This window comes from Halichoeres trimaculatus, unplaced genomic scaffold, assembly GCF_033239565.1.
Source record: "Halichoeres trimaculatus isolate MK-OKI-2021-1 unplaced genomic scaffold, fHalTri1.1 fHalTri1_scaffold_15, whole genome shotgun sequence".
Classification (NCBI taxonomy): Eukaryota; Metazoa; Chordata; class Actinopteri; order Labriformes; family Labridae; genus Halichoeres; species Halichoeres trimaculatus.
Window position 1 is genome coordinate 10713026 of NW_027437193.1, and position 26993 is coordinate 10740018.

General features: G+C 39.7%; 2 protein-coding genes across 6 annotated transcripts; one reads left to right on the top strand and one right to left on the bottom strand.

Moving 5' to 3' along the window:
* Window positions 1-2355: 2355 nt before the first annotated feature.
* On the top strand, window positions 2356-14711 carry miga1 (mitoguardin 1). The gene is made up of 16 exons (XM_074689508.1): window positions 2356-2466; window positions 3687-3843; window positions 5809-5980; window positions 6411-6529; window positions 7421-7553; window positions 7707-7843; window positions 8433-8550; window positions 8655-8755; window positions 10639-10748; window positions 10869-10941; window positions 11565-11651; window positions 11747-11845; window positions 11933-12067; window positions 12200-12253; window positions 13565-13681; window positions 13766-14711. Exons 2-16 carry the CDS (start codon window positions 3745-3747, stop codon window positions 13985-13987), a joined length of 1776 nt encoding a protein of 591 aa, XP_074545609.1. The 5' UTR covers window positions 2356-2466; window positions 3687-3744; the 3' UTR covers window positions 13988-14711.
* A 4301-nt stretch (window positions 14712-19012) lies between these two features.
* On the bottom strand, window positions 19013-26266 carry fubp1 (far upstream element (FUSE) binding protein 1). 5 transcript variants are annotated; one of them, XM_074688431.1, is made up of 19 exons: window positions 26107-26266; window positions 25597-25687; window positions 24916-24951; window positions 24726-24762; window positions 24593-24639; window positions 24441-24512; window positions 24299-24356; window positions 24028-24190; window positions 23836-23934; window positions 23627-23731; window positions 23438-23540; window positions 22956-23195; window positions 22603-22763; window positions 22362-22513; window positions 22034-22110; window positions 21791-21916; window positions 21378-21452; window positions 20905-20967; window positions 19013-19769 (listed from the first exon to the last, which is right to left on the bottom strand). In XM_074688431.1, exons 1-19 carry the CDS (start codon window positions 26197-26199, stop codon window positions 19594-19596), a joined length of 1974 nt encoding a protein of 657 aa, XP_074544532.1. In that variant the 5' UTR covers window positions 26200-26266; the 3' UTR covers window positions 19013-19593. The 5 variants fall into 5 exon arrangements, with proteins under 5 accessions (XP_074544532.1, XP_074544530.1, XP_074544529.1 ...); XM_074688429.1 differs by having other exon boundaries at window positions 22022-22110; XM_074688428.1 differs by having other exon boundaries at window positions 25564-25687.
* Between the last annotated feature and the right edge of the window lie 727 nt (window positions 26267-26993).

Genomic DNA, 26993 nt, shown 5'->3' on the forward strand with positions numbered 1-26993 from the left:
CCTTGTATTCTTCAAACTACACTAGTCTAAATAAAAACTCTTTAGTAAACTTGTAATAAGGACACTGACAACGATTGAATGCGCCTACAATGTGGAGAAAGAGACCTGCCTAGCTGATTATTTGTACTCCCTTGTAATCTGATGGTCTTAAAAAATCTACTTCTTTTCATATTAAAACCTCAATTAAAAAAAATCAATTTAGGGAGGAAACGAGTCATCAGATGAAGACAATAGTAGATATAAGTAATAGTAAACAATGAACCTCTCAATTCTCAACCCATCCCCAGCGCCATCTAGCGTGATACAAGCATACTTTTATAAAGTATATTTATTCAGTTTTTGTTCCCCACAAAAGGGCAGAGTAATAAACAGATAAGGACAAAGAATTGCCTTCATGAATATACCAAACTGAAAGAGACAAAAGTAAAATAAATTGAGGAAAATAAAGAGAAATCAAAGAAAGTAAAAAATAATTTAGATTTGAGGTAATGAACACCTATTCCACAGTGAAATGGTTATTGTATACATATTCTTACAAATGTACTCATGTGTACATACATACATAAAAACAAGTGTTGTACAATTAAAATAATATAGAAGTAAAAAAAAAAAAAAAAAAAGACCCTCCCACATTGAGACATGTGGTACAAGCTTACTTGACAGTGACTGTAAAGTAACACCTTTTAATCCAGAGTAAGAAAGCTCAAGGTAAGATTATACCCTGTAAAAGTATTATTCCCTTCCTTCATTAACTATTTGTTGTAAATCCTTTTTTTGTGCTTGGTTTAAACTTGACAGGAAACTTAGCCTTCAGTAAATAATACTAAGCTAGAATACGTTGTGATACTACTTCACTTCATCAGTGTGCATTTGTTTCTTGATCCATTTAGCCATTATTCTATTTTATATATTTTGTGTTGTATATTTTCCTCAAACACTTTTAGTAGTTATTATTATTTTTTATTTAATTTTTAATGAAATCAAATTTATAATTAAATTATTATTCGTTTAAGTAAAAAAAAGACATCTTTTTTTTTATTACAATTTAAGTTTTTTTCTCTAATAAAGAAATTAATCTTGAACAGCAGTACTTACATGTGTATTAAACCAGGGGTTCCAAAACTTTACTATGCCAAAGCCCCAAAACAGCATTTGCTTCTGGCTGTAGACCCCCTTTGAAAACAGACAATGTTTCAAAATATGTAAAGAAATGTCAACTTTAAGAATGTATTTTCTAACTTGTTTTGACTTTTCAATAGTTATTTTATTTGTTAAAAACAGGAAGTTGTTAACAAACAAAAGTCAGCTTGACACAAGTAGGTTGTTGCTTAAGGGAGAAGGCATTTGAGGGCTCTGTCATGTAGCCAGTAGTTAGAAAGAGCAAGACCCTCAAGGTTAAGTTCAGTTTTTAGATAGTTTGGTAACAGGTGAAAAACCCCAGGGTGACACGGATCATGGCATCATCAAGCCAAAGTTGCAACTGTGTGGTAGGTATAATCGGAAACCTGAGAATCTGACAATTATGCACTTTACATGTTGTACTTTCAGGAAAAATGATAATAATAATAATAATAATAATAATAATAATAATAATAATAATAATAATAATAATAATAATAATAATAATAATAATAATAATAATAATAATAATAATGAGAAGAGGGCTGCACGGTGGTGCAACGGTTAGCGCTGCAGCCTCACAGCAAGAAGGTCACCGGTTCAAATCCCCACCTCGGCCGGTGGGCCTTTCTGTGTGGAGTCTGCATGTTCTCCCCGTGCATGCGTGGGTTCTCTCCGGGTACTCCGGCTTCCTCCCACAGTCCAAAAACATGCTTACCAGGTTAATTGGTCACACCAAAATTGTCCCTAGGTGTGAGTGTGTGCGTGCATGGTTGTCTGTCTATGTGTCAGCCCTGCGATTGACTGGCGACCAGTCCAGGGTGTACCCTGCCTCTCGCCCAATGATTGCTGGGATAGGCTCCAGCCACCCGCGACCCTGTAACAGGATGAGCGGTATAGAAAATGGATGGATGGATAATGAGAAGAAGAAGAAGAAGAAGAAGAAGAAGAAGAAGCAGAAGAAGGTCCTATTTCTCTTCCCTCCAATTTTCTGAGGCCCCCCTGGCGGTTCCCCCATGGACCCCTGGCCCCCACTTTTAAAACCACTGTATTAAACTGCATCATCTAGATTCTATGTGATAGGCACACCCATAGACTGTAAAAATTATATGCATAGAGTATATATATAGTCTATGGGCACCCCACGTTGGGTATTTGTAATACTGAATTAAACCGAGAGGGGGCGCCTGAGCTCCATATAGACAGAACTGTGGCATGCTTTTATTTTGAAGGCCACGCTGGATGGGCGGTCGAGTCCTTCACATGCCTTCAGCTGAGGTCAGAGTGAGGACCGGTTGGCGGATCCACCAGGAGCAAACTCCAACGGGGACACCTGCAAATTTACAGGTGATATTTTATTTCGCTCTCTCTCAGATGTTCACGTTTTAGAAACCTCTTGAATTAACGAGCTTTGGCTGTTTAATTCAAGCAAGTTTAGCCAACACAGGTAGCTGTTATTAGCCTCGTTAGAGGCAGTTAGCTGTCTGCTGCTCAGCTAGGCCAACAGCTGATTAGTGTCAGTCTCTAACCTCATTCTAACATCATTAACCTGACAAACTGCTACGGATCTAGATTAATGCCTTTACTATTCTGTTGGTGTTTCCACCCCTTTAAATATGCAAGTTAATAACAATGCACTGGAAAATATGTTGTGGTATTGCTTGAAAAACACCACGTTTTTGATTTAATGCTTGTTTGATGTTCTAAAATAATCAGAATCAAGAAGAGACAGTTTTTAGTCCAAGCTGCATTGCATGCACACCATATCAGGTAATCTGGAAAAAAGAATTTGGAGAAATAAAACAACTGAGATACTGGAATGTATCCCTGGAAACTAAAACAGGAAGTACAAGTACAGTATTGAATGAATATTGTTTGCTTTGTTGTTTAAATTGAAATTATAAACTTTAAACTAGCTTGACTCTTAAACTTCTTTATCACAAGAATTTATATCCTCAAAAATGATTTCTTTGCATAGCCATATTTTGTCTGTTATGCTATTGCTCCATGTTTTCCCACAACAAATTTGCATTTACTCTGTATGGTAACAGAGGAAATAAACCTAAAGATGTTTGTTACAAAGAATGAAGTGTTTGTTTGAGTAAGACGTACTATAAAACAGGATAATCATGCTTCCGATGAGCCTCATGAGTCCCTAACAAACTTAATTGGATGTTGCATGCTGTCCTGTTAGGCTGATTGTTTTAGCGGCTTAGACAGAGGTTACTAGTAACAGAAGTTTGTGTGTGACAGAAACCAAAACAGAAGAAATCCTAATGTTTTTTTGTTTTAAACAGGACTCTAATGTAGGCTTTGAAGTGTTCACATGATTTTAGTGGATATGCAAACAGTTAGTCTCTTACTTTGACTGTTAAAGTTTTTATGCTATTTGGTCATTTTTTCGTGTAGCCACAACATAAAATCAGCAAAGCTCAACTCTTACGAGGCTGGCATTGCAACTTGCACACCCAGTATGTCAGAGGATTTACGTAATAACGTCAGTATATCCCCCCTGAGCTGTCAAGGTTAAATCCTTGCGTGCTGCTAACTCCTGTCATCCTCCTCAGCTCCTGCAGAATGGTGATGAGAATAAGGGAGTTGCCAAGTCATGGATAAACAGCAACAATGACACATGAGACCCTCGCATGCTCCCCGCTGTCCGTCAAGGCTGCTGTCCTGCGCATGGTCCATCTACCACTGTCCATGTACAGCTCTCTGGCACAGGTGAGGGTTTGAAAGCTTCTCTGCTGGGATTTCTTACCGTTTCTATTTCTGGTGTGAGACGGTGGGACGTGACTGTCGAAGGTTGAACTGCAAGTTCAGGTTCCCTCCACTTTAAGTGTTTTGGAAAAACTGGGTTTGCTTCTGGTTCTGTTTCATTGACTTTGCTTGAAAATTACTTTGAACTGTTATGTCCTCTCATAGTCATTTTGCCTGCAGATATCTGTCTGTATCATGTCTTAGATCTTTGGGAAAACATAGTGTGATTTAAATGCTACAGTTAGGTTTCCGTAAAACTCACAGAAAACTGGAAATTACTGCTTTTAATTTTTTCTCCTGTGAGTTCAAAAAATAAAAATGATCCAGGCCAAAAGAATCATACACTTTTGAATAGCTGGAAGAAGGCTACAAAAGTCATTGGTATTATACCTTCTCCTGTATGACTGATGCATCTTTACTTTACCATAAAAATGTTTTTGCATGTAGCTTTGCCCATTGGTTCCCTTGTATCCTTAGCTGGTAGAGCATGAAACACAAACCTTGGGACCTGTTCATCAAGCCCCACCTGTCGCCAGAACACTGACTGGCATCTGCTGGCTTCCCTCTGAACTAGTTTTGTCACTTTTGTCCAAAGGTCAGATCTGATTAAACTTGACTTACTGATTCAATGAGTTAATTTTAACTGGCTGGTGAGCCTGAGCTTTTCAGCCAGTGTGTGTGCATGTGTGCGTGTGTGATGGAAAGATGAGCCAGGAGTGGAGCTTAACTCTGTTGCTGATGAGGAGGTGAAAAGAGGGAATTTGATACGAGGATAAAGGAGCAATAGCTAAGGACAGTGTATTCCTCTCCTGGAGCATGAATACTGTCTGTGCTGCTGAGCTCAAATGCAGTATTCATGGTTTGACAGTCATGTAAATTCAATGGCAGCACTTTGTTTTTGGAAAGGAGAGTGGATAAGATTTCAGAATCAGAAAAACTTAACTTCCGTGGATGAAATTCAGCTGTTGTAATTGCCTTTACGTATGCCTGAATGCATTGAGTTACTGCCATGTGATTGGCTGATTAGATATTGTATTTGTAGTAATGAATAGATGAGATAATGTGTGGAGGTTGGTGTACAGAAAAACTTGTACAGTGTTTACTATGATAAAATTAGATTTTACATATTTGATAAGATCTCTTCAAATTCATGCTGAAAAAAACTTTATCCATGAGATGACTTGAAAAAGCAATGATGATTCAGCATTTCAGGAAACACTCCATTTTCCAAGCAGTTAGATACAAAATAATGTTGAATTTTTTTTTTTGGTGCAGAAGCTGTGGAAACTCTTTAATATGTGGCAGAGATGGCGTCAAAATGATCCATTTACATCTTGATGTGTGTGAATATTTTGTTGCTCCCTTCCTCTCAGTGATAATGTTCCTAGGCAGTCTTCAAGGTGAGCGTGTGTTTGGCCACAGTCACGTAGCAGATCTGATTTCATCGAGCGTCTGGTCTGAGCATGCTTGACACGTTTTAGAAGCACGGAAACACTGCAGAGGCCTGTTGCACTGTTTGTCATTACGGCCCATCAAACACGTAATTCAATAGTATGGTTGTTGTCATAGCTCCAAACTCAGTGTTTATGTAATCATCGGGCATTGGGGAAATGCAGCAGCGCTGTCTGTGTGGATTATCTCTGCTGTCAGTCAGTGTTTCTATCTATAGAGAGAGGGGGCTACACACGCTATGTGAAATGGATTTTTTTCAGAATTTAGATGAAAGACTGGTGGCTGATTTAAGTGGTTTGTTACATCATTGATATGCATTATCATTTGAAAACAATAACATTTAGGAAAGAGGACATGATATCTAAATAAAAAGCTATAAAGATACACACACTTTGTTGTGGTTTGGTTGGATGAAGGTATTTTTTGTGTCCAACCCACTGCATGTATCATTCAAACTGAACTTCTCTCTTCCTCCAGGTGAGTGTTAGCACAGGAACCAAGAAGCTGGTGGCGGCCACCGCCTTTGGTGCCATCTCGCTTCTCTACCTCGCACGTCGCTTTCAGAGGAGGAAAGGCAGAAAGAAGGCTCAGTCGCCGCAGTGGGAGAAGGCTGGATTTGAGTTTTTCCCGCCTGTATTAGCAGAGAATGGTAAGTCGTGCTCGGGTTTTAAGCATCACGCGTCTGATGGTTGCTTTACCACGTTTAATCTCCTTAAGGAAGAATTATCGCCTCGAGAGTCAAACAAAATCAACATAAAATCAAAACAGATCAACCATTGGTTGGCGTGACTATATGTTTTCAGTACGTTTTTTCCAAATCCAGAATGATTGGATTGCCTTCATGAGGCTGTGTGAAATGAGTTAAACTGAATATAATGTTTTTTATATTTATTTGTGTGTTAGCTGCAGCTAACACACACATAAGACAACAAACTTGTTCATTGTGCCATGTAACTAGATCGTTGCACTTTTTGTTGAAAGTGACCAATCCAGGCACACATCTGTTAATTTTAACATGCTTGTGTCACTTTTTGTAGTGATCTAACAACCTCTCTTCACTCTGCTCTTTATCCACCCAGATAACACAAGTCAAAACATCACCTTGTCCCTCAACTCCAAGAATGGCCTCTCCTCCGGTCTGCTTCTCCCGACCGGGGACTACAAGAAGCTGTCTGGGTCTCTGCTCAGCCTGGCCTCGGTAGGATGGTTCAAAATAAAATAAGTGATTTTATCTAAAGCCTGAAAACTCAAACTGAAAATGCATAATGAGGGGAAATTTGGGCATGTCCAAAGTCATCTTTTATCTCACAACCTATTTGTACCTGTACAATTTTGTTAAGTGCACAAACAAAACCAAAGTATGTCTATTAACATCTTATAAAACTTAATTTGGATTGTGCAGAGGCTACTTGAATAAAGCTAAAGCTCTGTTAATTGTGTAGACACTCAAGAGCTCTCAAACACATATCAAATTTAAACCGTTTCTTCAAATTCAGACATACCTTTATTACTAAAGCACCTTTCATACACTCAAACATGCAGCCCAAGGAGCTTTACCAAAGGACAGATACAATAAATGACAGCAAAATGTGAAAAAAAAATCAAATGCTTAAAAGTAAAATAAAATAATTGCAATGAAACCAATTTGATAATAATCAGTGAATATCATAACATTTTTTGAAATAGAAGATAGTATAAAATATGTGAAAATGAAGTATATGAGGATAAAATTAGATTAATTAAAATGAAAAAATTAATAAATTAAATAAAAATGATGTTGAAGAATTTTTGATGAATGTAAACATGGTAATAATGCTGACGTCTTTAAAGGAATCTATTTATCATGATGCAAAAATTTTTTTCATGAACATCCAGAGTTCAAAAAACACATTACATCCCACAATACAAGACTAAAGTGATGAAATGGTGCAGAAAAGGCAAAAATTAGAACATAGAATTATTCAGAATGCAGGATAAGAAATATTTATGGCTAGAATGTTTTTTGCAGGACAAAGTTGTAAAAAAAAAAAAAAAAAGATATTATGAGAAAACTCCTGCTAACAGCATCTTTTCTTCCTTGTGCTCACAGGTGAAAAGCATGAACTCCTCCAGCAGCAGCACCTGTGCTAATGAGACATCCTGCTGGGACAAAGCAGGAGAGTCTGACATCTGCAGCCTGGTCAACATACCTGTCACCACACCTGAAAACCTGTACCTCATGGGTAAATGTTATGGGCTTCTGGAAGTGTCCAGGCCGTACTACTTCTGTTGGGACTTCTTCTCCCTGTTTTATTTTTAAAATGCAGCTCTCGGGTTATTGACTGATTTGAATGACTCAGAGCTATATGCACGTGTGTATGTGTTTGTGTGCGCAGGTATGGATCTATTTGAGGAGGCTCTGAGGCGGTGGGAGGAAGCGCTGACATTTAGAAGCAGGCAGGGAGATGATGATGCTAGCTGTGCTGCTGTCAAAACTGGAGCTGGGGATGCAATTGCTGAGCAGGGCATGGAGGTGAGAAACCCTCATACTGCCACATTCAACACCGAGTGGAGAGCGTATTTTATTAAATAACTTAGGTATAGAAATGAAGTAGGATGTTGCTTTTAGGATCCTATAATTTGGGTTTAACTTAAATTCAAACTATCTTCTCTGTTTTATACCAGAGAAAGAGAAAAAAAACCTTTACTGCCCACAACCCACCATGGGCCACATAGAGGCTATGAATAACCATCACACTGACAGCCCACCGGTGTCACTGAGGCTGGATTGTATAATCTTTCCATCTCTCTGGCTCTCTAACCTGAAAGGGGGGTTTTGGATTAGTGTAGGTCAGATAAATAAATCTACTGCTTAGACTTCTGTGTAGGATTTCCCCTGTTTAGGTTTCCCTCTTTGGAAAGCTTATTAATGCTCTGGTCACAGGGGTCTCTAGCTTAAGGTAATGACACAAGTCAAATGCAGCAGACTCGCTGTGATTGGCCAGTTTGTTTGTTTACCTTTTACAGGACAGACACAGATCAGACACACAGGTATCTAAAGGAACATTTAAACATCAGTTCATGGTGACTCTAAGTGTTTTTCTAAATATTTGTGTGTTCAGGACGTCATCAGTGCAGAGTTCATCCACAGGCTGAAGTCTCTGCTGACCAGAGCCTACAGCCTGCAGGAGGAGTTTGAAGGAGTGTTGTGTTTGTCGGAGCCCTCATCCCACAGTCAGGGTGAGTCACTCATACACGATTAAATACTGCACATGATCAACCCAGCATATATCCACCCACCTACATGAGCTATACAGTGAAACGATGACCATTCTCCATCACAGATAAAGTGTCAGATGTGTTGGCGAGAGACGAGCTGGACGACGCTTGTTTGAAAGACAGCATGAGCATCGCTTCGACTGACTCTTTTGTGTCTGCTGCTGAGGTGAGAGTTCACAAAAACAACTTCCCAGCCTGAGAAAGAGACTTATAAAATATAGACAACACATTTCACAGTACAGGGTTATTCAGGTTATCCTCAGATTTAATGACTAAATAAAGACAATTTTTCCATGATTTTCAACTGTAAAACTGTATCAAGTAAGTATAAATCATGAAGGAAAAAAATCATAGGGTAACTAGCATCAAAGCTCCTTGCATACATTTAAACATGCAACCCAAAGAGATTTACAAGGACAGATACAATAGATGATAGCAAAATGTGCAAAAAAATAAAAAAGCATAAAATACTTTAAAGTGTAATAAAATAAGTGCAATAAAATCAATATGATAGAAATCAGTGAATACCTTAACATTTGTTAAATAAAATATGGGATAAAATGTGTTAAAATAAAGTAAATAAGAATAAAATTAAATGAATTAAAATAAAAAGAAATTAAATGAATAAAAAAAGTAAATGATAATAAATGTGGAAAAAAAAAATTAGAATAAACACAATAATACAGTGAGGAGCCAGAAATAATTATTCAAAACTAAAAGCTAAACTTAAAAGGTAAGTCTTAAGTTTGCTCTTAACACCTCTCTTTGTTTTCAGACAAGATAAAGGTAATGACAGACTTTGTTCCTGCTTTAAAAGACGTTTCCTCGGCAGCCTGGGAGGTGTGTTGGAGCCAGAGTCCTCCATTGTTGTCCCCAGAAGCTTTTCGTGGTGTAAATAAGACTTTTTTTAATCCCGAAGTTGAACACCTGAGTTGAAGCAGAGAAGGACAAAGCAGACGTCTTAATCTCAGCCTGTCTGAGGCGTCAGGTGAAGTAAACAGTTCACAGCAGGAGTGTAATTTGTTTAGCTTTGATCCTCCTGTAAGTCCAGCTTCCGCTGTTTACCAACTCCAAACTCTGTGGGGTGTGTGTCCCTCAGAGGTGTGTGTGTCTTTAAACTTGACCCACAAAAAAAGCATGTTGTTAAGACAGACTGAGATGTTTACCGTCTCTCTTTAAAATGTATTTTCCTTTAAATGAAGGTGGAATGTTCAGGTGAGAACTGCAGAGATAGACGCTGTAAAAGTTATTTTAAAAAATAAAAGCTTTAAATATTTGTGTCTAATCCTTCAAACCAGTCAGTAGATGTTAAACGAGGAGAGCTCACAGCAGTGAAACTGGGTCACTCATGGTGAGGAGCTATAAATAGAGCTTCTACATTCCTCAGTATACAACATACAGCTCGCTATGACTCTGCAGACATGTTTACTAAACCTTAACACAGCTCAGCAACACAGAGCGCTCTCTGTATGGTCTGATTTAAGTTTTTTATCTGTGCACAAACTAAATTAATTATTGATAACTTTGACATCAAGGACATCTTTAACCTGCACGTGTTCACAGGAAAGTTCAGGTCCAGCCCTCTGGACTAGGCTGAGTTCAGTCTTTAGGACCATCAACAGGATGAAGCTGATCTTTTCCTATAGTCCTGAATATTAAATCAGATTGTAAACAGCCCCAAGTAATGTGTTGTTATAGCTTTTTATTCTTTAAGAGAAAAGCAGCAAATCCTTTAATTTTCACCAGTGGAATCAAGAAATTTTGGGGTATTTTTACATGATAAATCAGAAAGTATTCTTTAAAACACAGCTGTTAAAGGTTGTGAATTGTACCTTGACATCTGGATGTATTTGGTGTCAGTATTTTTAAAATGTTCAGACTAAAGGACTCGTCATAAACAGCAGAACCAGCTGTATAATATATGACTAAGAGCAAAGAGGCTGCAGCATCTCCTTGAAAAAAGTGTACTTAAAGCCCTCTCTCTGCCTGGATTGGCCTTTTTAAAGTGATCATCATTAAAACCAGAACAACCCGTTCTGTCTGTTTCAGCTGTCGGAGCACAGAGAGCTGAGGAGCGCCCTCGCTCTGGGTCATCATCCGTTCTACGAGGAGGCGCTGCAGATGGCTGAGGAGGGAAAGATCTCCTGTAGAGTGCTGCGGTGAGAACACAGAGAACCTGAGTCTCTGGAACAGGCTGTTTGCTGTCTGATTGTTTCAGTGGAGCATTTTTTCCCTGCAAACTTTAATAACATTAGTTTCTTTATTCTTTTCATCTTCAGGACGGAGGTGCTGGATTGTCTGGGAGACTTAGATTTTCTGGCCAAGTTGCACTGTGTGCGTCAGGCAAGCCAGGTACTGCACAGCACTCTGAATTAAAATGTATAAAAAAGATTTATTAAAGAGGAATTTAAAGAGGGTAAACATTTTTTTAATAAGACTTAATAATGTCCCTCTGGTATCCCTGTAGTAGTTGACGTCATTTACAGCTAAAAAAAATCTGTATTTTTCTCACACTGGAGTTTAGAAAAGCCCTTATTTAGGCCTCTGTTTTTATTTTAGCAGCTGTCCTTGTAAGGCTCCCTTCTCTCTGATTGGCAGACCTTAATGTTTGAGGCCCACTGCTCCTAAAACAAGCCATGAACCAGTTAGGACATCCTTATGTGATGACATAGTTTCAGCAAGTCCCGTGAAGATCTTGTGTAGACCTTGGGCTATTTTTAAAATGGACTGCTTGGAGCAGTTTAGACATTCAGGGATTTCTATAACAGATGAATATGTAGGGGTTTGAAAATCTGCACATGCTCAGTATAAAAGTCCTGCAGTGTTCCTTTATATCCATGTTATAAAAAATAGGAAAGCATGATACTCCCTCTTTAATCCTCTTTTGAAAAGCCACAAAGTCAAGATAATGGCATTATCTATTTTTTCCCCATGAAAAGGATCCATTTGAGGAAATTGTACTTTTTTTTCTCCAGCTGCTTTTATGTGAGAGGAAGACTAGAATGTTCCTGGCAGACACAGGGAAGAAAATCCTGTCCTCCATTATTGTAAAAGCACAGAAGGTAACTTTAGAGCTGATGTTTGATAATGAAAAGGATTCATCATTTCAAAGGAGGCTTCACGTATCTGAACACTTTTTTTTTTTTTTTCTTATCAGAGCCCAAAGAGATTTGAAGAAGTGTTTGAGGAGATGATTTCTTTCCTGGAGCACACAGAGCACTGGGAGAACACAGAGGTGGAGCTGGCCACACGAGGGGTGAGGAAGCTGCTTCATCTGATGTCAGATCACAACAAAAAAACTTCATCTGTTAATAATAATCATCATAATACTCATTTTATTCAGGTAAAGCACCTTAACTTCTATGACATTGTGCTGGACTTTATCCTCATGGACTCATTTGAGGATCTGGAGAATCCACCGATCTCCATCCAGAACGTGATCAATAACCGGTGGCTGAACAGCTCCTTCAAAGAGACGGTGAGGAAACACAGATAGTTTCTCAGTTCCTGGAAAGCAGACACCGTTTTTTTTCTGAGTAGACTGTTGCTCATTTCTTACATTTGTTTACAACAGTTAACAATGGATTATTATTGTGTTTCAATCTCTCAGGCGGTTGCATCAAGTTGTTGGTCAGTGATGAAGCAGAAGAGACAGCACATGAAGGTACATGTTCAAGAGCTTCATTTGAAATATGGTGTTGCATTAGTTTGACAGTAAGATGAGCAGCAGTCACAACCTTTATCTTAAAGGTCCCATATTCTGCTTCTTTTCTGTAGTTTAATATGGATCATTGAAATGGTATCAACATGTTTTGGTCCAAAAAGCCAATAAATCAAGCACAGCAGCATTGTTTCCAGGCTCTCATAGCCCCTCTGTTCAGAACGCTCTGATTTAGTGGGCGTGGCCTTCATATGTAAATGAGCCACCACTGATACCGCCCCGCTCTTCCGCATCACTGAGAGTGGCGCCACAAGCTCTGAGTGCACAATGTTTAGAAAACAGCGAAGCTCATTTACTGTAACATTACAGGCTAAAACAACAGGCCAACCGCAGCTAAAGTTAGCATCCTGAAGCTAACACAGAGACAGGGGGGACACTGAGGAAAAGCTCTTACATCTGCTCCACAGCTCACAGCATTTAAAATACTCACATTTCCAGGGTCCAAGGTTTGTTGGTGGATGGTTGCTCATGCACCTGGATTCAGGACCAGTCTATTCACTAGCCCTCTGTCGTACTGTCCTAAGTTGGAAAAGCAGTCAGCCGTGAAGTGACTAGCACACACATGCACAGTTTTATTGAGTGTAGCTGGCACATTTCCCTCATAAATGATCTCTAGCCACTTAATCTTGTCTTCTTCCAAGATGTGAAGCTTGTGTATGGAACTATGTGGCTGTTTACAACCAAAAACAAAGCAGTGATGGCTCTTCAACTTTGGCAGGGAGGGGGTTCGGGGGTATCTGCTCTGGTGGACCAATCAGGTCAGACTTGCTCCTGATTGGTCAAAAAAGGGAATCGCTGACGTTGGCAAATCCCCAAAATCCAAACAACTCGTTTTAGGTCAGGATTTTACATTCACAAACACTACAAATTACAGGTTTTGTCATTAAATATCACATTTTGTGGGCTGGAAGGAAAGCCATAGACCCAAAAATTTCACTAAAAGACTTAATAAAGTGATTTTTGCACAATATGGGACCTTTAAGACACCTCACAAACAGAGCAGGATCAGACCGTACCCTGATGTATCATTATCAAAGACCTTACATCATGACCCGATGAAGTCCAGTCCCATGTGACAGTAATATACCTTTGTCCAGAGAAAAAAAAATACTTTGTTTCTTGTTGTTTTGCTTTTTTCTTCATCAGTAGTTTGCGAAATGAGCAAAACATTTTCTACATTTCTATCGGTTATAGGGTGTTTCATGCAGGATAATGTCAAAGTCTCACCACCTGTTTTTTTAACCCCCATCTCAGGTTCCTGACGGTTTCATTGCTCATTTCTACACCGTGTGTGAACAAATCAGTCCCGTCCTGGCCTGGGGCTTCCTGGGGCCAAAGAGCTCCCTGCACGACTTCTGCTGCTTCTTCAAGGTCAGAACCAGCACCTTGAAATAACCAGATAATGACTTGTTGACCTGAATAGATGTAAATACTCAAACTGATCTTCACTTTCAGGATCAGGTGCTGTACTTCCTAAAGGATATCTTCGACCTGGATAAAGTTCGCTATTCCTCTGTGGAGACTCTCGCAGAAGACATGCTCCACCTGCTGCACCGGCGCTCTGAGCTGCTGCTGGCCTACCTGGGAGCCGACTCCCTGCGGCACGTCAACGGCTGCAGCTCACCTCAGGTGCAGCTGGTTCCTAATGGAGCTCTGCTGGAGGGACGAGTGCAGTAAGAGACGTGAACCCTGGATTTATCAAATACTGCGCACATGGATCTCTGCTTGTAATCACCACAACCGTCAGACTAAAGAGACTGTGGGTCTGAAAAATGAGTTCTTTAACTACCAGGAGTTCAACAACATTAATGTAAAAGACATTTTACAAGGTTGAGGATCCACTCATCATATCTCCCATCATGCTTTGTGCTTTGACCAGGATCTACATGAACATACCAACTGTTTGCCTTCACATTTGTATCGTCCTCTCTTCTCCCCGGCCCTCCTTCACTGTGCCATCGCGGTGCAAGTTTAGTATCATAGCAATAACATGTCATTTATATCTGCAGTCGATGTTAACACTGTACAGTAGAGGTATAATTAATGCTGCTAAAATAATGTGTATGAAGAGAAAGTATTTTATAGTATTTATTTATGCTATAGAGCTCAACAATGCAGGGTTTGATTTTTAGAGTTTTATCTATACGCATCAGTGGATTTGTGATCAGCTTCAAACATGCAGTAGTTGGAAAAAAAGTGGTGTAATAATGAGATTATCAGATGAATTTATATGTATGTTCACATTTTACTGAGCATCTTCAATGCAATCCATTAATGTAATTTTGTAAAAGGCAAAGAAGTGAAATGTAAAACGTGTTTGACTGAGTCGCACTCGCGGTGTCAAAACACTGAAGTGAATAAAAAGGGAATGTTTGCTTTTTGGACTCAGAAGCCTTGTTGCAGTATTTAAAGGAAGCCTACGAGGCCTTTAATCCTGCTGTGGCATCAGCTACAGGAAGTAAGATTATCCATTTCCGTTACATAACGGTACAGCTGTTTAAAAACATGTACCCCTCAGTTTTAAGGACAAGCACATGCACAAGAGACGATACTAATGAATCACATATTCAGTCACTTTATCGCTGAGTGTTTCCAGCCTTTGTATGATACAGTGCACTGTTAGTCTCCTGTGCTGATCAGACACAGTCATGAATGGATACATGAGTAATACATTACAATTTAGAGAGGATAATTTAGCTCTACAGCTAATGGTTCTTTTTTAGATATTTTTTAACAATAGTTATTGGTCTATATAATGCAAAAAAACAGGAGGATAGGATTTGATCAGCACAAACCGGTGGATCTAGGGTTTTCTGACCTTTGCTGGGGTGATGCAGACACACAAATACCAATAACTCCCACTTCTTAAACCTTTTATCTCCTAAATCATACCTCTTTAAGCCTTCAACACTACAGTTATAACTATATCATAAGTTCAGTTTCTCTGTAGCTTTTTGAACAAGTTGCAACAAAGTTGCCATGTTAATCTTTGAGGTTAAGTTCTGGGATTTTTAAGGGATGTCCAAAGTTGACATTTAGAGAATATACAATAAGATATGTGCCTCTTCTAAATGCAAAAAATCTCCTGTAATCGTTTCAAAAACAACCCTAACATTTTTTAATTCAATCACAGACTGTGAGAGATATGGGCAGTTTTGATGATTTCACCCATTGGTATCTGCAGTTGTGTTTTTGAGCCTTTATACAGGTTCTGGTTCTGGAGAGTGCCTCAAGTGGACAACCAAGGAACTGCTTGACTTTGTATTTTCATTGACGAATACATATTTTAGGTTTTCAGCACTAGACCCTCCATTTTTTTTAATTTAAAAACAGGCAAACAGCCAAGCTCAGTTAAGGATTTTTGTTAGCCACCAGGTTTAAAGGAGTCAAACTTAACTTTTTTGGATCCACTCTGTGATGACAGGGGGACTTAATGGTTTCTTGTTCGAGCATTTCTTTTAGGGACGCATGATATTGGATTTTTGCCAATATCCGATATGCTGATATATCGAAACCCCTTTTGGCCGATACCGATAGTCACAAGTTTGTTTTTTTCACTGTAAAGAAAGCGAAGTCTATCCTGTACTGGAATTTATGTTACTCTTATTTGTTTAAGAAACACACATAAAACAAGTAAAAAAACATTTGATTTTACCATAAATAAGAAATGTATTTCTTTTTCAAACTCAAGACATTCAGTATTGAAATACAGAAAAATAATTTCTTTAGATCACATGAACTTTAAATGTACAATGCATTTTTAAACATAACCAAGTTGCATTTGATTATTTTAGAGCTACTGTAACAACCTGGTGACAGACACAGAGCTCTGCAGTGCAAATAAATGAAGTGCTACATTTTATTTAAGGAGCTTATTTTTCAGATAGAAAATAATACTTATCGGCTGTGCATATTGGCAGAAATTTTAATATCTGCCTATACTGATAAACGTGTTTTTAAGCTTTTATCAGCTGATACTGTGCCGATAATATCGTGCATCCCTAATTTCTTTACTTGTATCAGAATAATTTAAAGATAATCAAGGATGGAACAAAATACAACACAAACCAATTTATTTGTTACAACTTTATTAATGAACACGGCAACATTTTAAAAGTCAGAACAGCCGATTCAGAAAAAAAAAAAAAACAGTATAGGATAATATACACAGCACATGAAACTTTTACCTCTAAGGCATGCTCCTTGTATTGTCTTCTACACCCCTAAGAACAGAGTGAACAGCCCCAAACAAACATTATGTGACCCTTTAACTACAGAGAAGTGATTGTAACTGATAACCCCCAAATTTACTGCCAATAAAAGTGCATATGTAGTTGAAAAAAAGTACATCAGTTCCTGTCCTCGTCCAACTTTCTAAAGCACATTCTGACTGACAAAAAGGTTAACGAAGGCATTCAAGCAGTGTAAAGAAACAACCATCAGACTAATCTAAAAACACTATGGCATCATGTTGAACAACAGAACAGTCAATCCGAGCAGGAGAAACATGAAACTGACCAAAACTTTGCAAATCACAGAATTTAAATTTCAATGCGTTGCTGTGTTTATTTTTATTACCTTATCACTGGAGCTCTTGAACGGTCTACGTTCAGCAGTGGGATTGACTCAAAGGATTCCTCCTTTTGGGGACAAACTACGACAGGGCCTGATTCTATGACCTAAGCTTGCAGCATCATCCTCCAACACTGTGAGCGAGAAGTGAAGGCAGCAGCGTTTCAATAGGAGATTTGCACTGCACTTAGAGGGCAGATTCACACCACGACAGAGAATCAATCATGTAATTCAACGTCTGTTTGACCCTGCGCATTTACCACATTGCTAAACTTCTGACATGGCATGCAGGTCTAATAAACCAGTCAGGACTTACCAGGGTGCAAAGATTAAAGCTAACATCAAACCATAAGAGAATACGACAAACATTTCCTTAGTGAGCCTATGCAACAACTTTTCTAGGTGAAGTCACTTTATCGTCATGTAACAGGTCATATCATGCAGTTCATTCAGAAAAATCAGAGGAGCTTTAAAGGGCTGCTTAGATAGCCTGAACATTTCTATGAGCAAAAAATGCATTGAGGGCATATTAAAGACACAGGTAAGCATTTCTTTGCATGTCATACTGGTCATGTCACTGGACAAAAACACTGTTTTCCTTAGGTTTCGCTTACCTGTGTAATTGCAGCAGAACCTAAGGTGCAAGGTCTGGGACGACACTGCAAAGATCAGATATATAATCGCACTGTTTGCCATCAGTGAACAATGCAGTCAGACTTTTTCTTTTGGATCTTTAAATTAACAGCCTCATTGAGAAAATGTCATAATCAATACTAAACGAGTCAGAAGCACTTCCAGAACTAGCATTCAACATGCTCATATACAGGACATTAAAGTAAGAACAGCAGAAACCTAAGCATGCTACACTGGAGGTAATGCAAGAAGACTTTTGAGCAATAAATGGCATTGGAAAACTTAACAGTCTCAACTAGACAATGGCACTTAGCAGGTAAGTTGTTCAGGAAACGGATGACACTACATGGACATCTTTTAAACAGTTTCTACCATCAATCAGTGTGACACAGTGCTGACATTCAACCTCCAGATCAGAAATCCAACTTTCACTGAAATGCTACCAACACAAAGGGACTATGAGAGTCTACATGAGCATCAACATGTTAAAGATTCAGAGTCTGAATGATATGCTGTCACACAATCACTCTCAGAAACATGTGGTACAAGAATCCAGAGTACTACACCTCTCCTCTTACATTTCATACTTACCCAGGGACAGAGGGAAAATATTTGCAATTTTTGTCACAAAAATACTACAAGTTTGCAGTTTAAAGCATCAAAAAAGGCGAGTATCTCTCAAAAATTAATCACAGTATTGTACTTACAGTATAGGAGGGCTCAACTGATGGATGAGGACTGCTTAGCCACCCCGGCCCTACAACATCTACGTTCTTAAACTGGTGAACACTAACAGAATGGGCACAGCAAAAACCACTTTTTGCAGCAATGTTTTTATATTAAAAAAACATTCTTTAAAAAAACATTTTCATACATGTCAGTACGCAGTTTGGGGAAAAAAAGGGCATAACAAACTTTTCAATGCATTTTGGATAGTGACAAATTTACCTGACTGTCCTGGAAAAAGAATTGCACAAAATGTGGAACACTAAAAACATTTCTTGCAACCACGATTTGTTTTGTTTGTTTTTTGTCTGAGGAACATAAGGAAAACACGTGCTTACCGCTTTCTAAACTTGCCTGTGGAGGAGGAAGTGTCTATCAAGGCAAAATACAGTGCATACTACCTCAACAAAGTCAGCAAACCAAGCAGAACTTTCAAAAAGAGGGCCACAGCAACGCAGTTAATGCATGATACGATACATACACACCTGTCGACTTTCTAATGACAAACATCTGTCTATCTCTAAATCAGAGTAAAAAAAAATCAGCTATGAACAAGGACGTTTGTTGATCTGAACCACTCAGGATCACTGCACGCACATAACGCATCTAAAGAGCCTTATAGACAGTTGGAGAGAGACAGGACAGCACAACCTTTTTGGACATTAAAACCCACACATGGTCTGCATTTCAACCCCCCTCCCCCTTACAACAGAACATACAGAATTCATGTCCACCTTTTTGGTTTTAAAACCAGCCCAACTTACCAACACAGGAGGTTTCAGTTTGTTTTATTGCAAAAACACAACAGGCAAATAGCATTTTAAAACTGAGATGATTTACATGGTAATGTCTACAGTTTAATAAACATGAGTTCTAACCACATTTAATGTAGATACAGGGCTGGAATGACCATATGTATAATTACCTCACTAAAAACAAAGCATTTACAAGAAAAAGAAAAACAAAGAAAGAAAATGAAGGGAGGACGTGTTCGCCGGGTAATCTGCCATCTATGTGAAACACTTTCAAACCAAGGAAATTTAAGATCTTCATCAAGGCGTCTGCATCCAAACATTAAACAAAGGATTTTGTTTCGACAATGTAGTATTTACTTTATGTCCACTTCACATTACTGGCCCTGTGCAAAGAAATACATAGAAGATACATTGCATGTTAACAGCAGAAACAGTAGACTCAGCTTCCCAAAATAAAAAGTTAAAAGCCTGTGTGTGGAGGAAAAGGTTTTGGTTAAGTGTGTGAAGCTGCTCGATCACTGGAGCGCCTGTGAAACCTGAGGAAGGAAGGTCTGTTTAACCAAGAATTGAGTATTCAGTGGATGTGAGAGCAGATTCTTATCGGGGGTGTACCTGAGGGGCTTGGGGAGCTGCACCCATCGACTGGGGGTTGGCTGTGCCGTAGTAAGCGGCCTGCTGACGGTAGTATTCTGCCCAGGCAGCGCTGTAGTCTGGTTGGCCTCCAGGCTGGGAGGCTGCTGCTGTCGCTGCTGTGGCCTGAGGGGCTGCCTGACCTGAGAGGGGGGGGAACAGAACGGGTCGGTTTACTTTCCAGGACAATCAGTTTCACTTGATTCTTATGGAAATGCACCACAAATAAAACAAACATGCCTTGTATCTCAACTCTCAGAGATAATTTGCTTTCTAACACATTTAATCTGTACTATTGGTTACAATTATCTGTAAGAAGGGGAACGAACCCACCACATTTTCTCAAAGTGGCAGGACAGAAACCTTCTGCCTTTCTATCGGGCAGCTGAGAAAGCAGCCACTCTACTCCAGAGGGCTGCTAGAAAGGCAACAGCTACCCTTTGACATACAAAATATAAAACCTAAACAGAAGACTGATTCATTATAGATAATCAATTCTTATAAATTAAAAAACAATCAGAAAAAGTAGCTTTAAAAAAAGCAGCTAATATCAAAAACTTGTCATGACAATGGACACAAACACTGCAGATGGAAGGTAGACAATGGTTACAATCTATCTTGACTTATCAGGACAACTTTAAGTCTGAATCTGTCCTAATAAATTATTTCATACATTTTTAATGCAGTGTTTATGAAGGAAAAAATAATAATTTCAGCAGTTTTTTAATGTAAAATAATTGACCCACAGCACATACTTACAGTGGGTAAAAGGCTTTCTTCAACAGTGTTTGTAATCGTTGTTGTCCTTGTAAAACATGTCATTAAAAGTCGGTATCTGGCATTTTGGACATCATTTTCATAACTGAATGTCGCTGATACTTTATGTCAAAAAAGAAATAGAAAGGCCCCATCATATGGGCTTTAAATCTTACATTTAGCATTGTATGTGTTTGTATTGTACACTGTTTAATGAGTTTTATATTTAATAGATTTAATTTGGATTATATGAACAAAGAACCACACCAAATCAAGTTATCAATTTAAATTCTGTACCTTCAGGGCGTATCTTGTCTTAAATTAGAGATATTACAATCAGCCAGTTCAACCATGAACTTTAACTTTTTATGTTTGTTTAAAAGAACAAAATTTATCAAAGGATGAGTAAGGTGTGGATGAATCATTGGCTTTCTGTCTTTCTTGTTAAATGCAAAGAAAAACTGGGTCTTTGACAAAGACATTTCACTTGAGAGTGATCGCTGCATTAGCTGGACTCCTCACCTTGTTTCTTGTAATACTCCTCCCAGGCTTTGGTGTAGTCCTGAGGTTGTTGACTCTGTTGACCTGCAAAAAGAAAAAAACATGTCAATGCAGGAAAGTTAAAATTCATCCAGAAACAAACTCAAAACATTGAGTCTACATTTCATCTTCTATCTCTAAACATTCATGGCAGTGAAACATTCATGGCACAACCTTGAGTATTGATGAAACCCTACGATAATCTGAAAAATAAGCTACTCTAAGCTCATTAAAGGTGGTTCTGTGTCCACAGCTCAGTCCTGTAGATAGTCAAAGTGTTGCAGTCTAAACAGCACTCAGGGCTCAATGTTAAAACAAAGTGGAGGCACAGTGAAAAGGCTCCACAGCAGGCCAGCAAATAAAACCCAGACCTGAAAAAGAAGCTGATTGAACACCCAGCGGCTGTTTAGACTGTCTTGTGTTAATAGGTGTACACTGAAGCTACGATCGTATACCCGTTTTCTTGTAATATTCCTCCCAGGCCTTGGAGTAATCTGCCTGTCCACTCTGACCTGCAGCCTGTGGGTCACCTGTTAAAAAGAACGGTACTTGTATTTAGTGAAGTATTCTCAGCAGTTTGTCCTCCTGCCTGGGTCGAGCTGTCAGCCTAAGGATGAGGGAGGGAAACTATCCTGTCCCTGGGGCAATATAAAGAAATGTTTAAAGAAAAAGAAGCTGCTCTGCAAAGCAAAGTCAATTTAAAGGGTTAAATCAAACCAAGCTGTCTTCTGTTAGTGACGACAGGAAGACGTGAGCACAGAACACTCAAAGACAGCTACTTCACTACACTACTCTACTCTCTGTCTCCTCAACAGTTTCTGCTTCTTCTACTGGCACTGCCATGCTAGTGGAGAAACAGGTCAGTTACCTTGGCCGTTGGCTTGAGACGTGCCAGGGGCCCCACTTGTTGGAGTCATGGGAGCCTGAGGCTGCTGGCTGTACTGAGCATAGTAGGCTGCCCACGCCGCTGCATTGGCATCAGCGGCTGCTTTATCTACACACGAGCAAGATATGTTAGACACAAAAGCCAAGATAAAAGCAAGAAGGATTTCTTGTAATGGTGGGGTAATCAATAACTTTTCAAAAAAACACAACTAACCCTGATACTCACTGGGATCAGGCTGCCCCTGCTGCCAGTGTGGGTAGCCGTTGCCCCATCCCTGAGGCTGATAAGGCGCCGGTGGACCACTGATGAAAGAAAACACAAGACCATTAATCTTCCACTCTTTCAGCAGTGTTTTTGTGTTCTGGTTCAATTTCATACATGCTGCAACAGGTTGAGTTCATCATTATTTGAGTCACTTCTGATCAGATGATATAAACCTGTTTGACCTGCACCTCAGCCAACAAGGAGAACATAGCCAACTCCCTTACACTTGATGCTTTATGGAACCAGAAACTGTTTTTACTACAAGCTTCACTGATAAATTTGAACTTACTGTGGTCCTGGAGGTCCCTGGTTGTATGGTCCAGGGTTGTATGGGCCCATTGGAGCCCCAGGGGGTCCGGGTGGCCCAGGAGGACCATGTGGGCCTGGCCCTCCATGTGGACCAGGGGGCCCATGTGGTCCACCCATTGGAGTGACTGGGCCCTAAAAATAAAAACACGCATATTAGTAAAAAAAACCATTTGAAAAAGTGGCACAATGCAAACTACAGATAGAGACTGCCTCAGACATACCCCAATCTTCTCCTCCACCAGCTGCCTGGCGTAGTCGATCTGTTGGGGGGAGCCGCGGACTGTGAACATTTTGATGTTGGGATCAGCGTTGGGGGGAGGGTTTCTCTGCAGCTCGATCCTGGCTCCGGACTGTTGGCTGATGCCTTTAATGGTCTCACCACCTGAAGAAGACAGAAACAAACATCAGTGACAATGAACAAATGCACTTTCCTCAAAGACTGAAAGCAAAAAGTCTTAACATTTTAGTAACATCAATCAGTCTTCAGGAGCGCCGATGGAAAAAATGTGAGGAAATAATGGACTTTGTCTTTTTTTCTTTGCATAAAACTTCCTTCATGCTTTTTTACACTTGCCTTTCCCAATGATGAGACCAGTCTTCATGGTTGGGACGGTAAACGTAAACTCCTGCAGGCCACCAGGGGGCCCCATGTTCCAGTTTCCCTGCCCACGACCACGACCTCTGCCGCCGCCGTGTCCTGGAGGACCGCCTGCTTGTACGCTCCTCAGCAGGTCTGAAATGATCTCTGCTGCATGCTGCGCCTGGTCAGGGGGGCCCATGATCTGTGCTATCCTGTCAGGTGTGCTGCCATCGTCTGGAGGGGAGAAATAAAAGTTTTGTGAGTTGCTGTAAAGCTCTTGTAAACAAACAAAAAAAAACCTAAAAAAAGGACCCTGTATTAATCAGTGTTTGAATGTGTTCAGGTCTCAGATTAGATAAGGGTTGGGGTTATCCATCAGCTCTTCAGCGTGGTGCATGAGTTTTCATCATGGACCGTACACATTTTAATTTCTGTACCGTTTGTGGTGGATGTCTCTTTGGAAAACTCCTTCTTACCTGGTTTAAACTGAATTCTGACTCCTGTGTCGTTCTGGATCTTCTTGATCATCTCTCCATTTCTGCCAATCACAATTCCTACTGCAAACCGTGGGACAGGAACCTAAATGACAACAGAAAGTTACGTCAGGAGACAGATTCTAACCCTCAATTTCAGAACTAGAGAGAACAAAGAAACAAAGTACTTACATCTAAACTATCTCCTCCGCCTCCTCCAACACGTGAACCGTACTCTCCCCTCTGCTCCCTAAAGCCCTGATCTCTGATCAGCTCCATCACCATCTCTTTGGCTTGCTGAGGAGACAGAAAAACACAGCTTATTATGGCTTGACTCTCTTGGTCTCCATCCCACGTTAGAGGTGAGTCATAATTCAAAATAGAGAGAAGACATCACTTACCTGAACTTTAAAAGGTTCTCCGGAAATGCGGAGTGGCTTGTCTGCGCCTGTGTTTTGGGGTCCGTCTTGGATCATGACCATCTTCACACCGGCTCTTTCCTGCAGGATAAAAGAAGGGTTCAATTTTGTCACTATTGAGCCTTTGTGTCAATCATCGGAGCTGCTAAAAGGCAGCTGAAAGCAGCCACTTACCTGAAGGCTTTTGATGGTTTCTCCCCCTTTCCCGATGACGAGCCCAGCTTTAGAAGCAGGGACCATAATCTCCTGGACTGTCATTCCTGGGCCGTCGTTGTGGTTAAACGCTGGAGCTGGGCGCCCCTTCTCTACTATGTCTGTTAGTAGTCTTTTTGCTGTCCTGTTGGGGGAAACGTACCGTCACAAACAGCCACTTCTTGGAGAGAGACTATGTAGATGAAACTTTGTATTCTTATTGTATGGAGGGATTAAATCTAAAATCACTTACTGGATAGCATCTGGTGATCCCGTTAGTGTCACTGACCTATCTGGCATACCACCACTATCTAAATAGAAAAAAGAGTGTTAGCACAATTACGCATTCCTGGGGTTAAGACAATCAGAATAGCAGATGTTGGCCTCTAACTCACCGGGTGCAATCTGTATTTTACATCCAGACTCCTGCTGCAGTCGGGATATTTGTTCACCGCCTCTTCCAATGACTACAAGGAAATTTAGAGTGTTACCCTTAAAATACCATTCAACAAATATGTGACATTTTTCTGTTCTCATGAATACTTACTGAATCCAACCATCCCATCAGGAACTTTGAATTCCTCTGACATTGACCTGAGAGATACAGAACAGACTTATATGAGCTAAATAGCAAATAATAGGATGGGGAAGAAATAGACAAATTGTCAACAAGTTTTCACCTTGGTGGGCCACCCATTCCTCCCATCGCTGAAAAGGCTGGGGTAAATAAAAAAAGACATCACATTACATTAGGGGAATACAACACCAAAGTGACTCTTAATCCAAGCCTCTAGTTTCCATCAACCCATATATGTTACAATGTCTTAGGTTAGGGATGATTGAAAATAAAGTTAAGGTGTGTAAAGTTACCGTCGTTTGTGGCCACTTTCTTCGTCTCCGGCTGATCTGTGGAGACATTACATACCAAGTGTAAATAGTCATCCTGTCATCAACTAGCTCATTACTTGAAGAGTTCCTCCAGCTGCATTAAAGGGGAGCCACATAATAAGGCAGCAAGTAAAAAATATCAGAGCAGGACATCCCTGGTGCATCCTATCGTATTCCGGTTAAGTTTATTTATGTTTCATTTGCCATAGGGTAAGACTGTTGAAAAAGCACTAGATATGAGAAAGCCAAGCTGAATACAACAAGGACTCGTCCTGTTCAAGAGCCTTTCAAATTTCACAGGGGGGAGTCAACAACTGATTGAAATGCATTTCTACACAGCTGTGAGGAAAGATGATTAAAATATTAACCAGGTTTTCAAACATGCAACTACTCAACTAAACTTAAAACAAGATGTGAAGGATGTAAATGAACTGCTCGCATGGTTAGTAGAAATGCACAGTGAATACAGTTATTAGTAAAACATCAATTCAAGAATGAAGGTATTACAAGTCCTACTATTAAATGAAGTTGAATACATTAACAGAAAAAACATAATCGCATCATAAGAGCTAATAACACAGGCAGGCATTAACTATCTAGACTTGCATTGAATCGATTTGAGCCACTGACCGATATTCAGGTTAGGCATGGGAAAATACCCACCAGCGTCCTCCAGGGGCCTTTTCTGGCCTCCGTAGCCAAATTCATTCGATGGAGGTGCTGCTACACCGTCCCCACCAATCTTCGCTGCAATCTAAAAAACATAAACCACATTAAAACTACGTTTTATGCTGTTTCTTTGCTGTTTGTGTCTGCTATGATGTGATACAAACACGTTGGATGCGGCCTACACATCTGCGCGGAAGTCTGACCAACAAAGGAAGGTGGATACTTTCACTGTGGTTAACATAATTCTACAAAAAAAAATCACTAAGGTGTTTACAAATTGATAGTGCTTGGAAAAGCTAGTTTTATCACTCGGTTATTTTCCCCTTTTAGCTTTTTGTGCGTTTTCCAGTGTGGCGTAAGAGCCTGCGAAAAAGTTAACTCGTCATCGTCCCTTTGCCTGGCCCGCCGTGATGCAGTTTGTTACGGCCGTCAATGGAAAACTGGCGTTATCCCCCTGTTTTTAATTTAATCAACAAGCTTAAAAGAAGCAGTAACTCTTTTTACCTGTCTCGCTCGTTGCAGAGCGTCCTTAAAAGCGTCGTTCATTCCGCCACCGGCGTTAGAGGACGGGGGAGCCACGCTGCTGTAGTCAGCCATATCTACTGCACTTCTCCTCCTCAGCGATACAAGATGGAGGGTTTCACTTACGGGATGGTGACGCCAAAACTCGCGGTGGAACGTGTTCTCGCGATATCTCGTTATTTCCCTCACCAAGCACATTATCTCATAAATAACTGGTTTCATTAGTCGTTTACTCTGGAAGAAGAGTGGCTATCTATAGTTAAAAATCCCAACCTAAGGCATAAATGTCCCACGTTCTCCTCTTTTCATGTACATCCTGCCTTCTGTTCTCTTTCTCTCCTCTATTCATTTATTTATTTGATAATTTACTTCAATTTCTGTATGTCTTTTTCCTTCTTATTGCATAACTATAATATTCTTTGGGAAATTTTGAAAGAACAGATACAGGAAAATCTGTTAATGAATGTTCAAGATGCCTGAATTAAAATAAAAAATATGTTTTGTTTTTTAAAATTTTAAGTTCGTTTTTTTCAGTTGTTGAAAAGAAAGAACGAGCTCTATTCATGTCATTTGCTGTTGTTTGGATACCATTTTATGTCTGGCCTATCAGAGCAGCCAGCCTTTTGTTGTGTTGATCAACAGAACACTACCCTTTTATCATGATAAACCAAGCACTTAGATTTCAGAATGGTGAGACGAATAAACCCTGAACACCTTTCTTTCTCCAACACATTAAAACAGATACTCAGAATCTCAAAAACAACTGAAATCAGACAAAAAATAGTGTTTTTATCTTAGGATAAAGCCATAATTAAAGTGAAATTTTCACCTGATTGTGGCCTGTTGGATAAATTAACAAGAACTTGTGC

What these genes read in the sequence shown, in the direction of transcription:
- fubp1 (XM_074688426.1), bottom strand. Translation starts at nt 26,199, where the DNA reads ATGGCTGACTACAGCAGCGTGGCTCCCCCGTCCTCTAACGCCGGTGGC. An exon ending in CAGAATTCAGTTTAAACCAG is followed by an intron (nt 23,196 to 23,437) that starts GTAAGAAGGAGT and finishes TCTCCCCTCCAG; the next exon opens with ACGATGGCAGCACACCTGAC. An exon ending in GGAGTATTACAAGAAACAAG is followed by an intron (nt 19,770 to 20,904) that starts GTGAGGAGTCCA and finishes CCCCCCTCTCAG; the next exon opens with GTCAGGCAGCCCCTCAGGCC.
- miga1 (XM_074689508.1), top strand. Translation starts at nt 3,745, where the DNA reads ATGACACATGAGACCCTCGCATGCTCCCCGCTGTCCGTCAAGGCTGCT. An exon ending in TGTACAGCTCTCTGGCACAG is followed by an intron (nt 3,844 to 5,808) that starts GTGAGGGTTTGA and finishes CTCTTCCTCCAG; the next exon opens with GTGAGTGTTAGCACAGGAAC. An exon ending in ATCTCCTGTAGAGTGCTGCG is followed by an intron (nt 10,749 to 10,868) that starts GTGAGAACACAG and finishes TTTCATCTTCAG; the next exon opens with GACGGAGGTGCTGGATTGTC.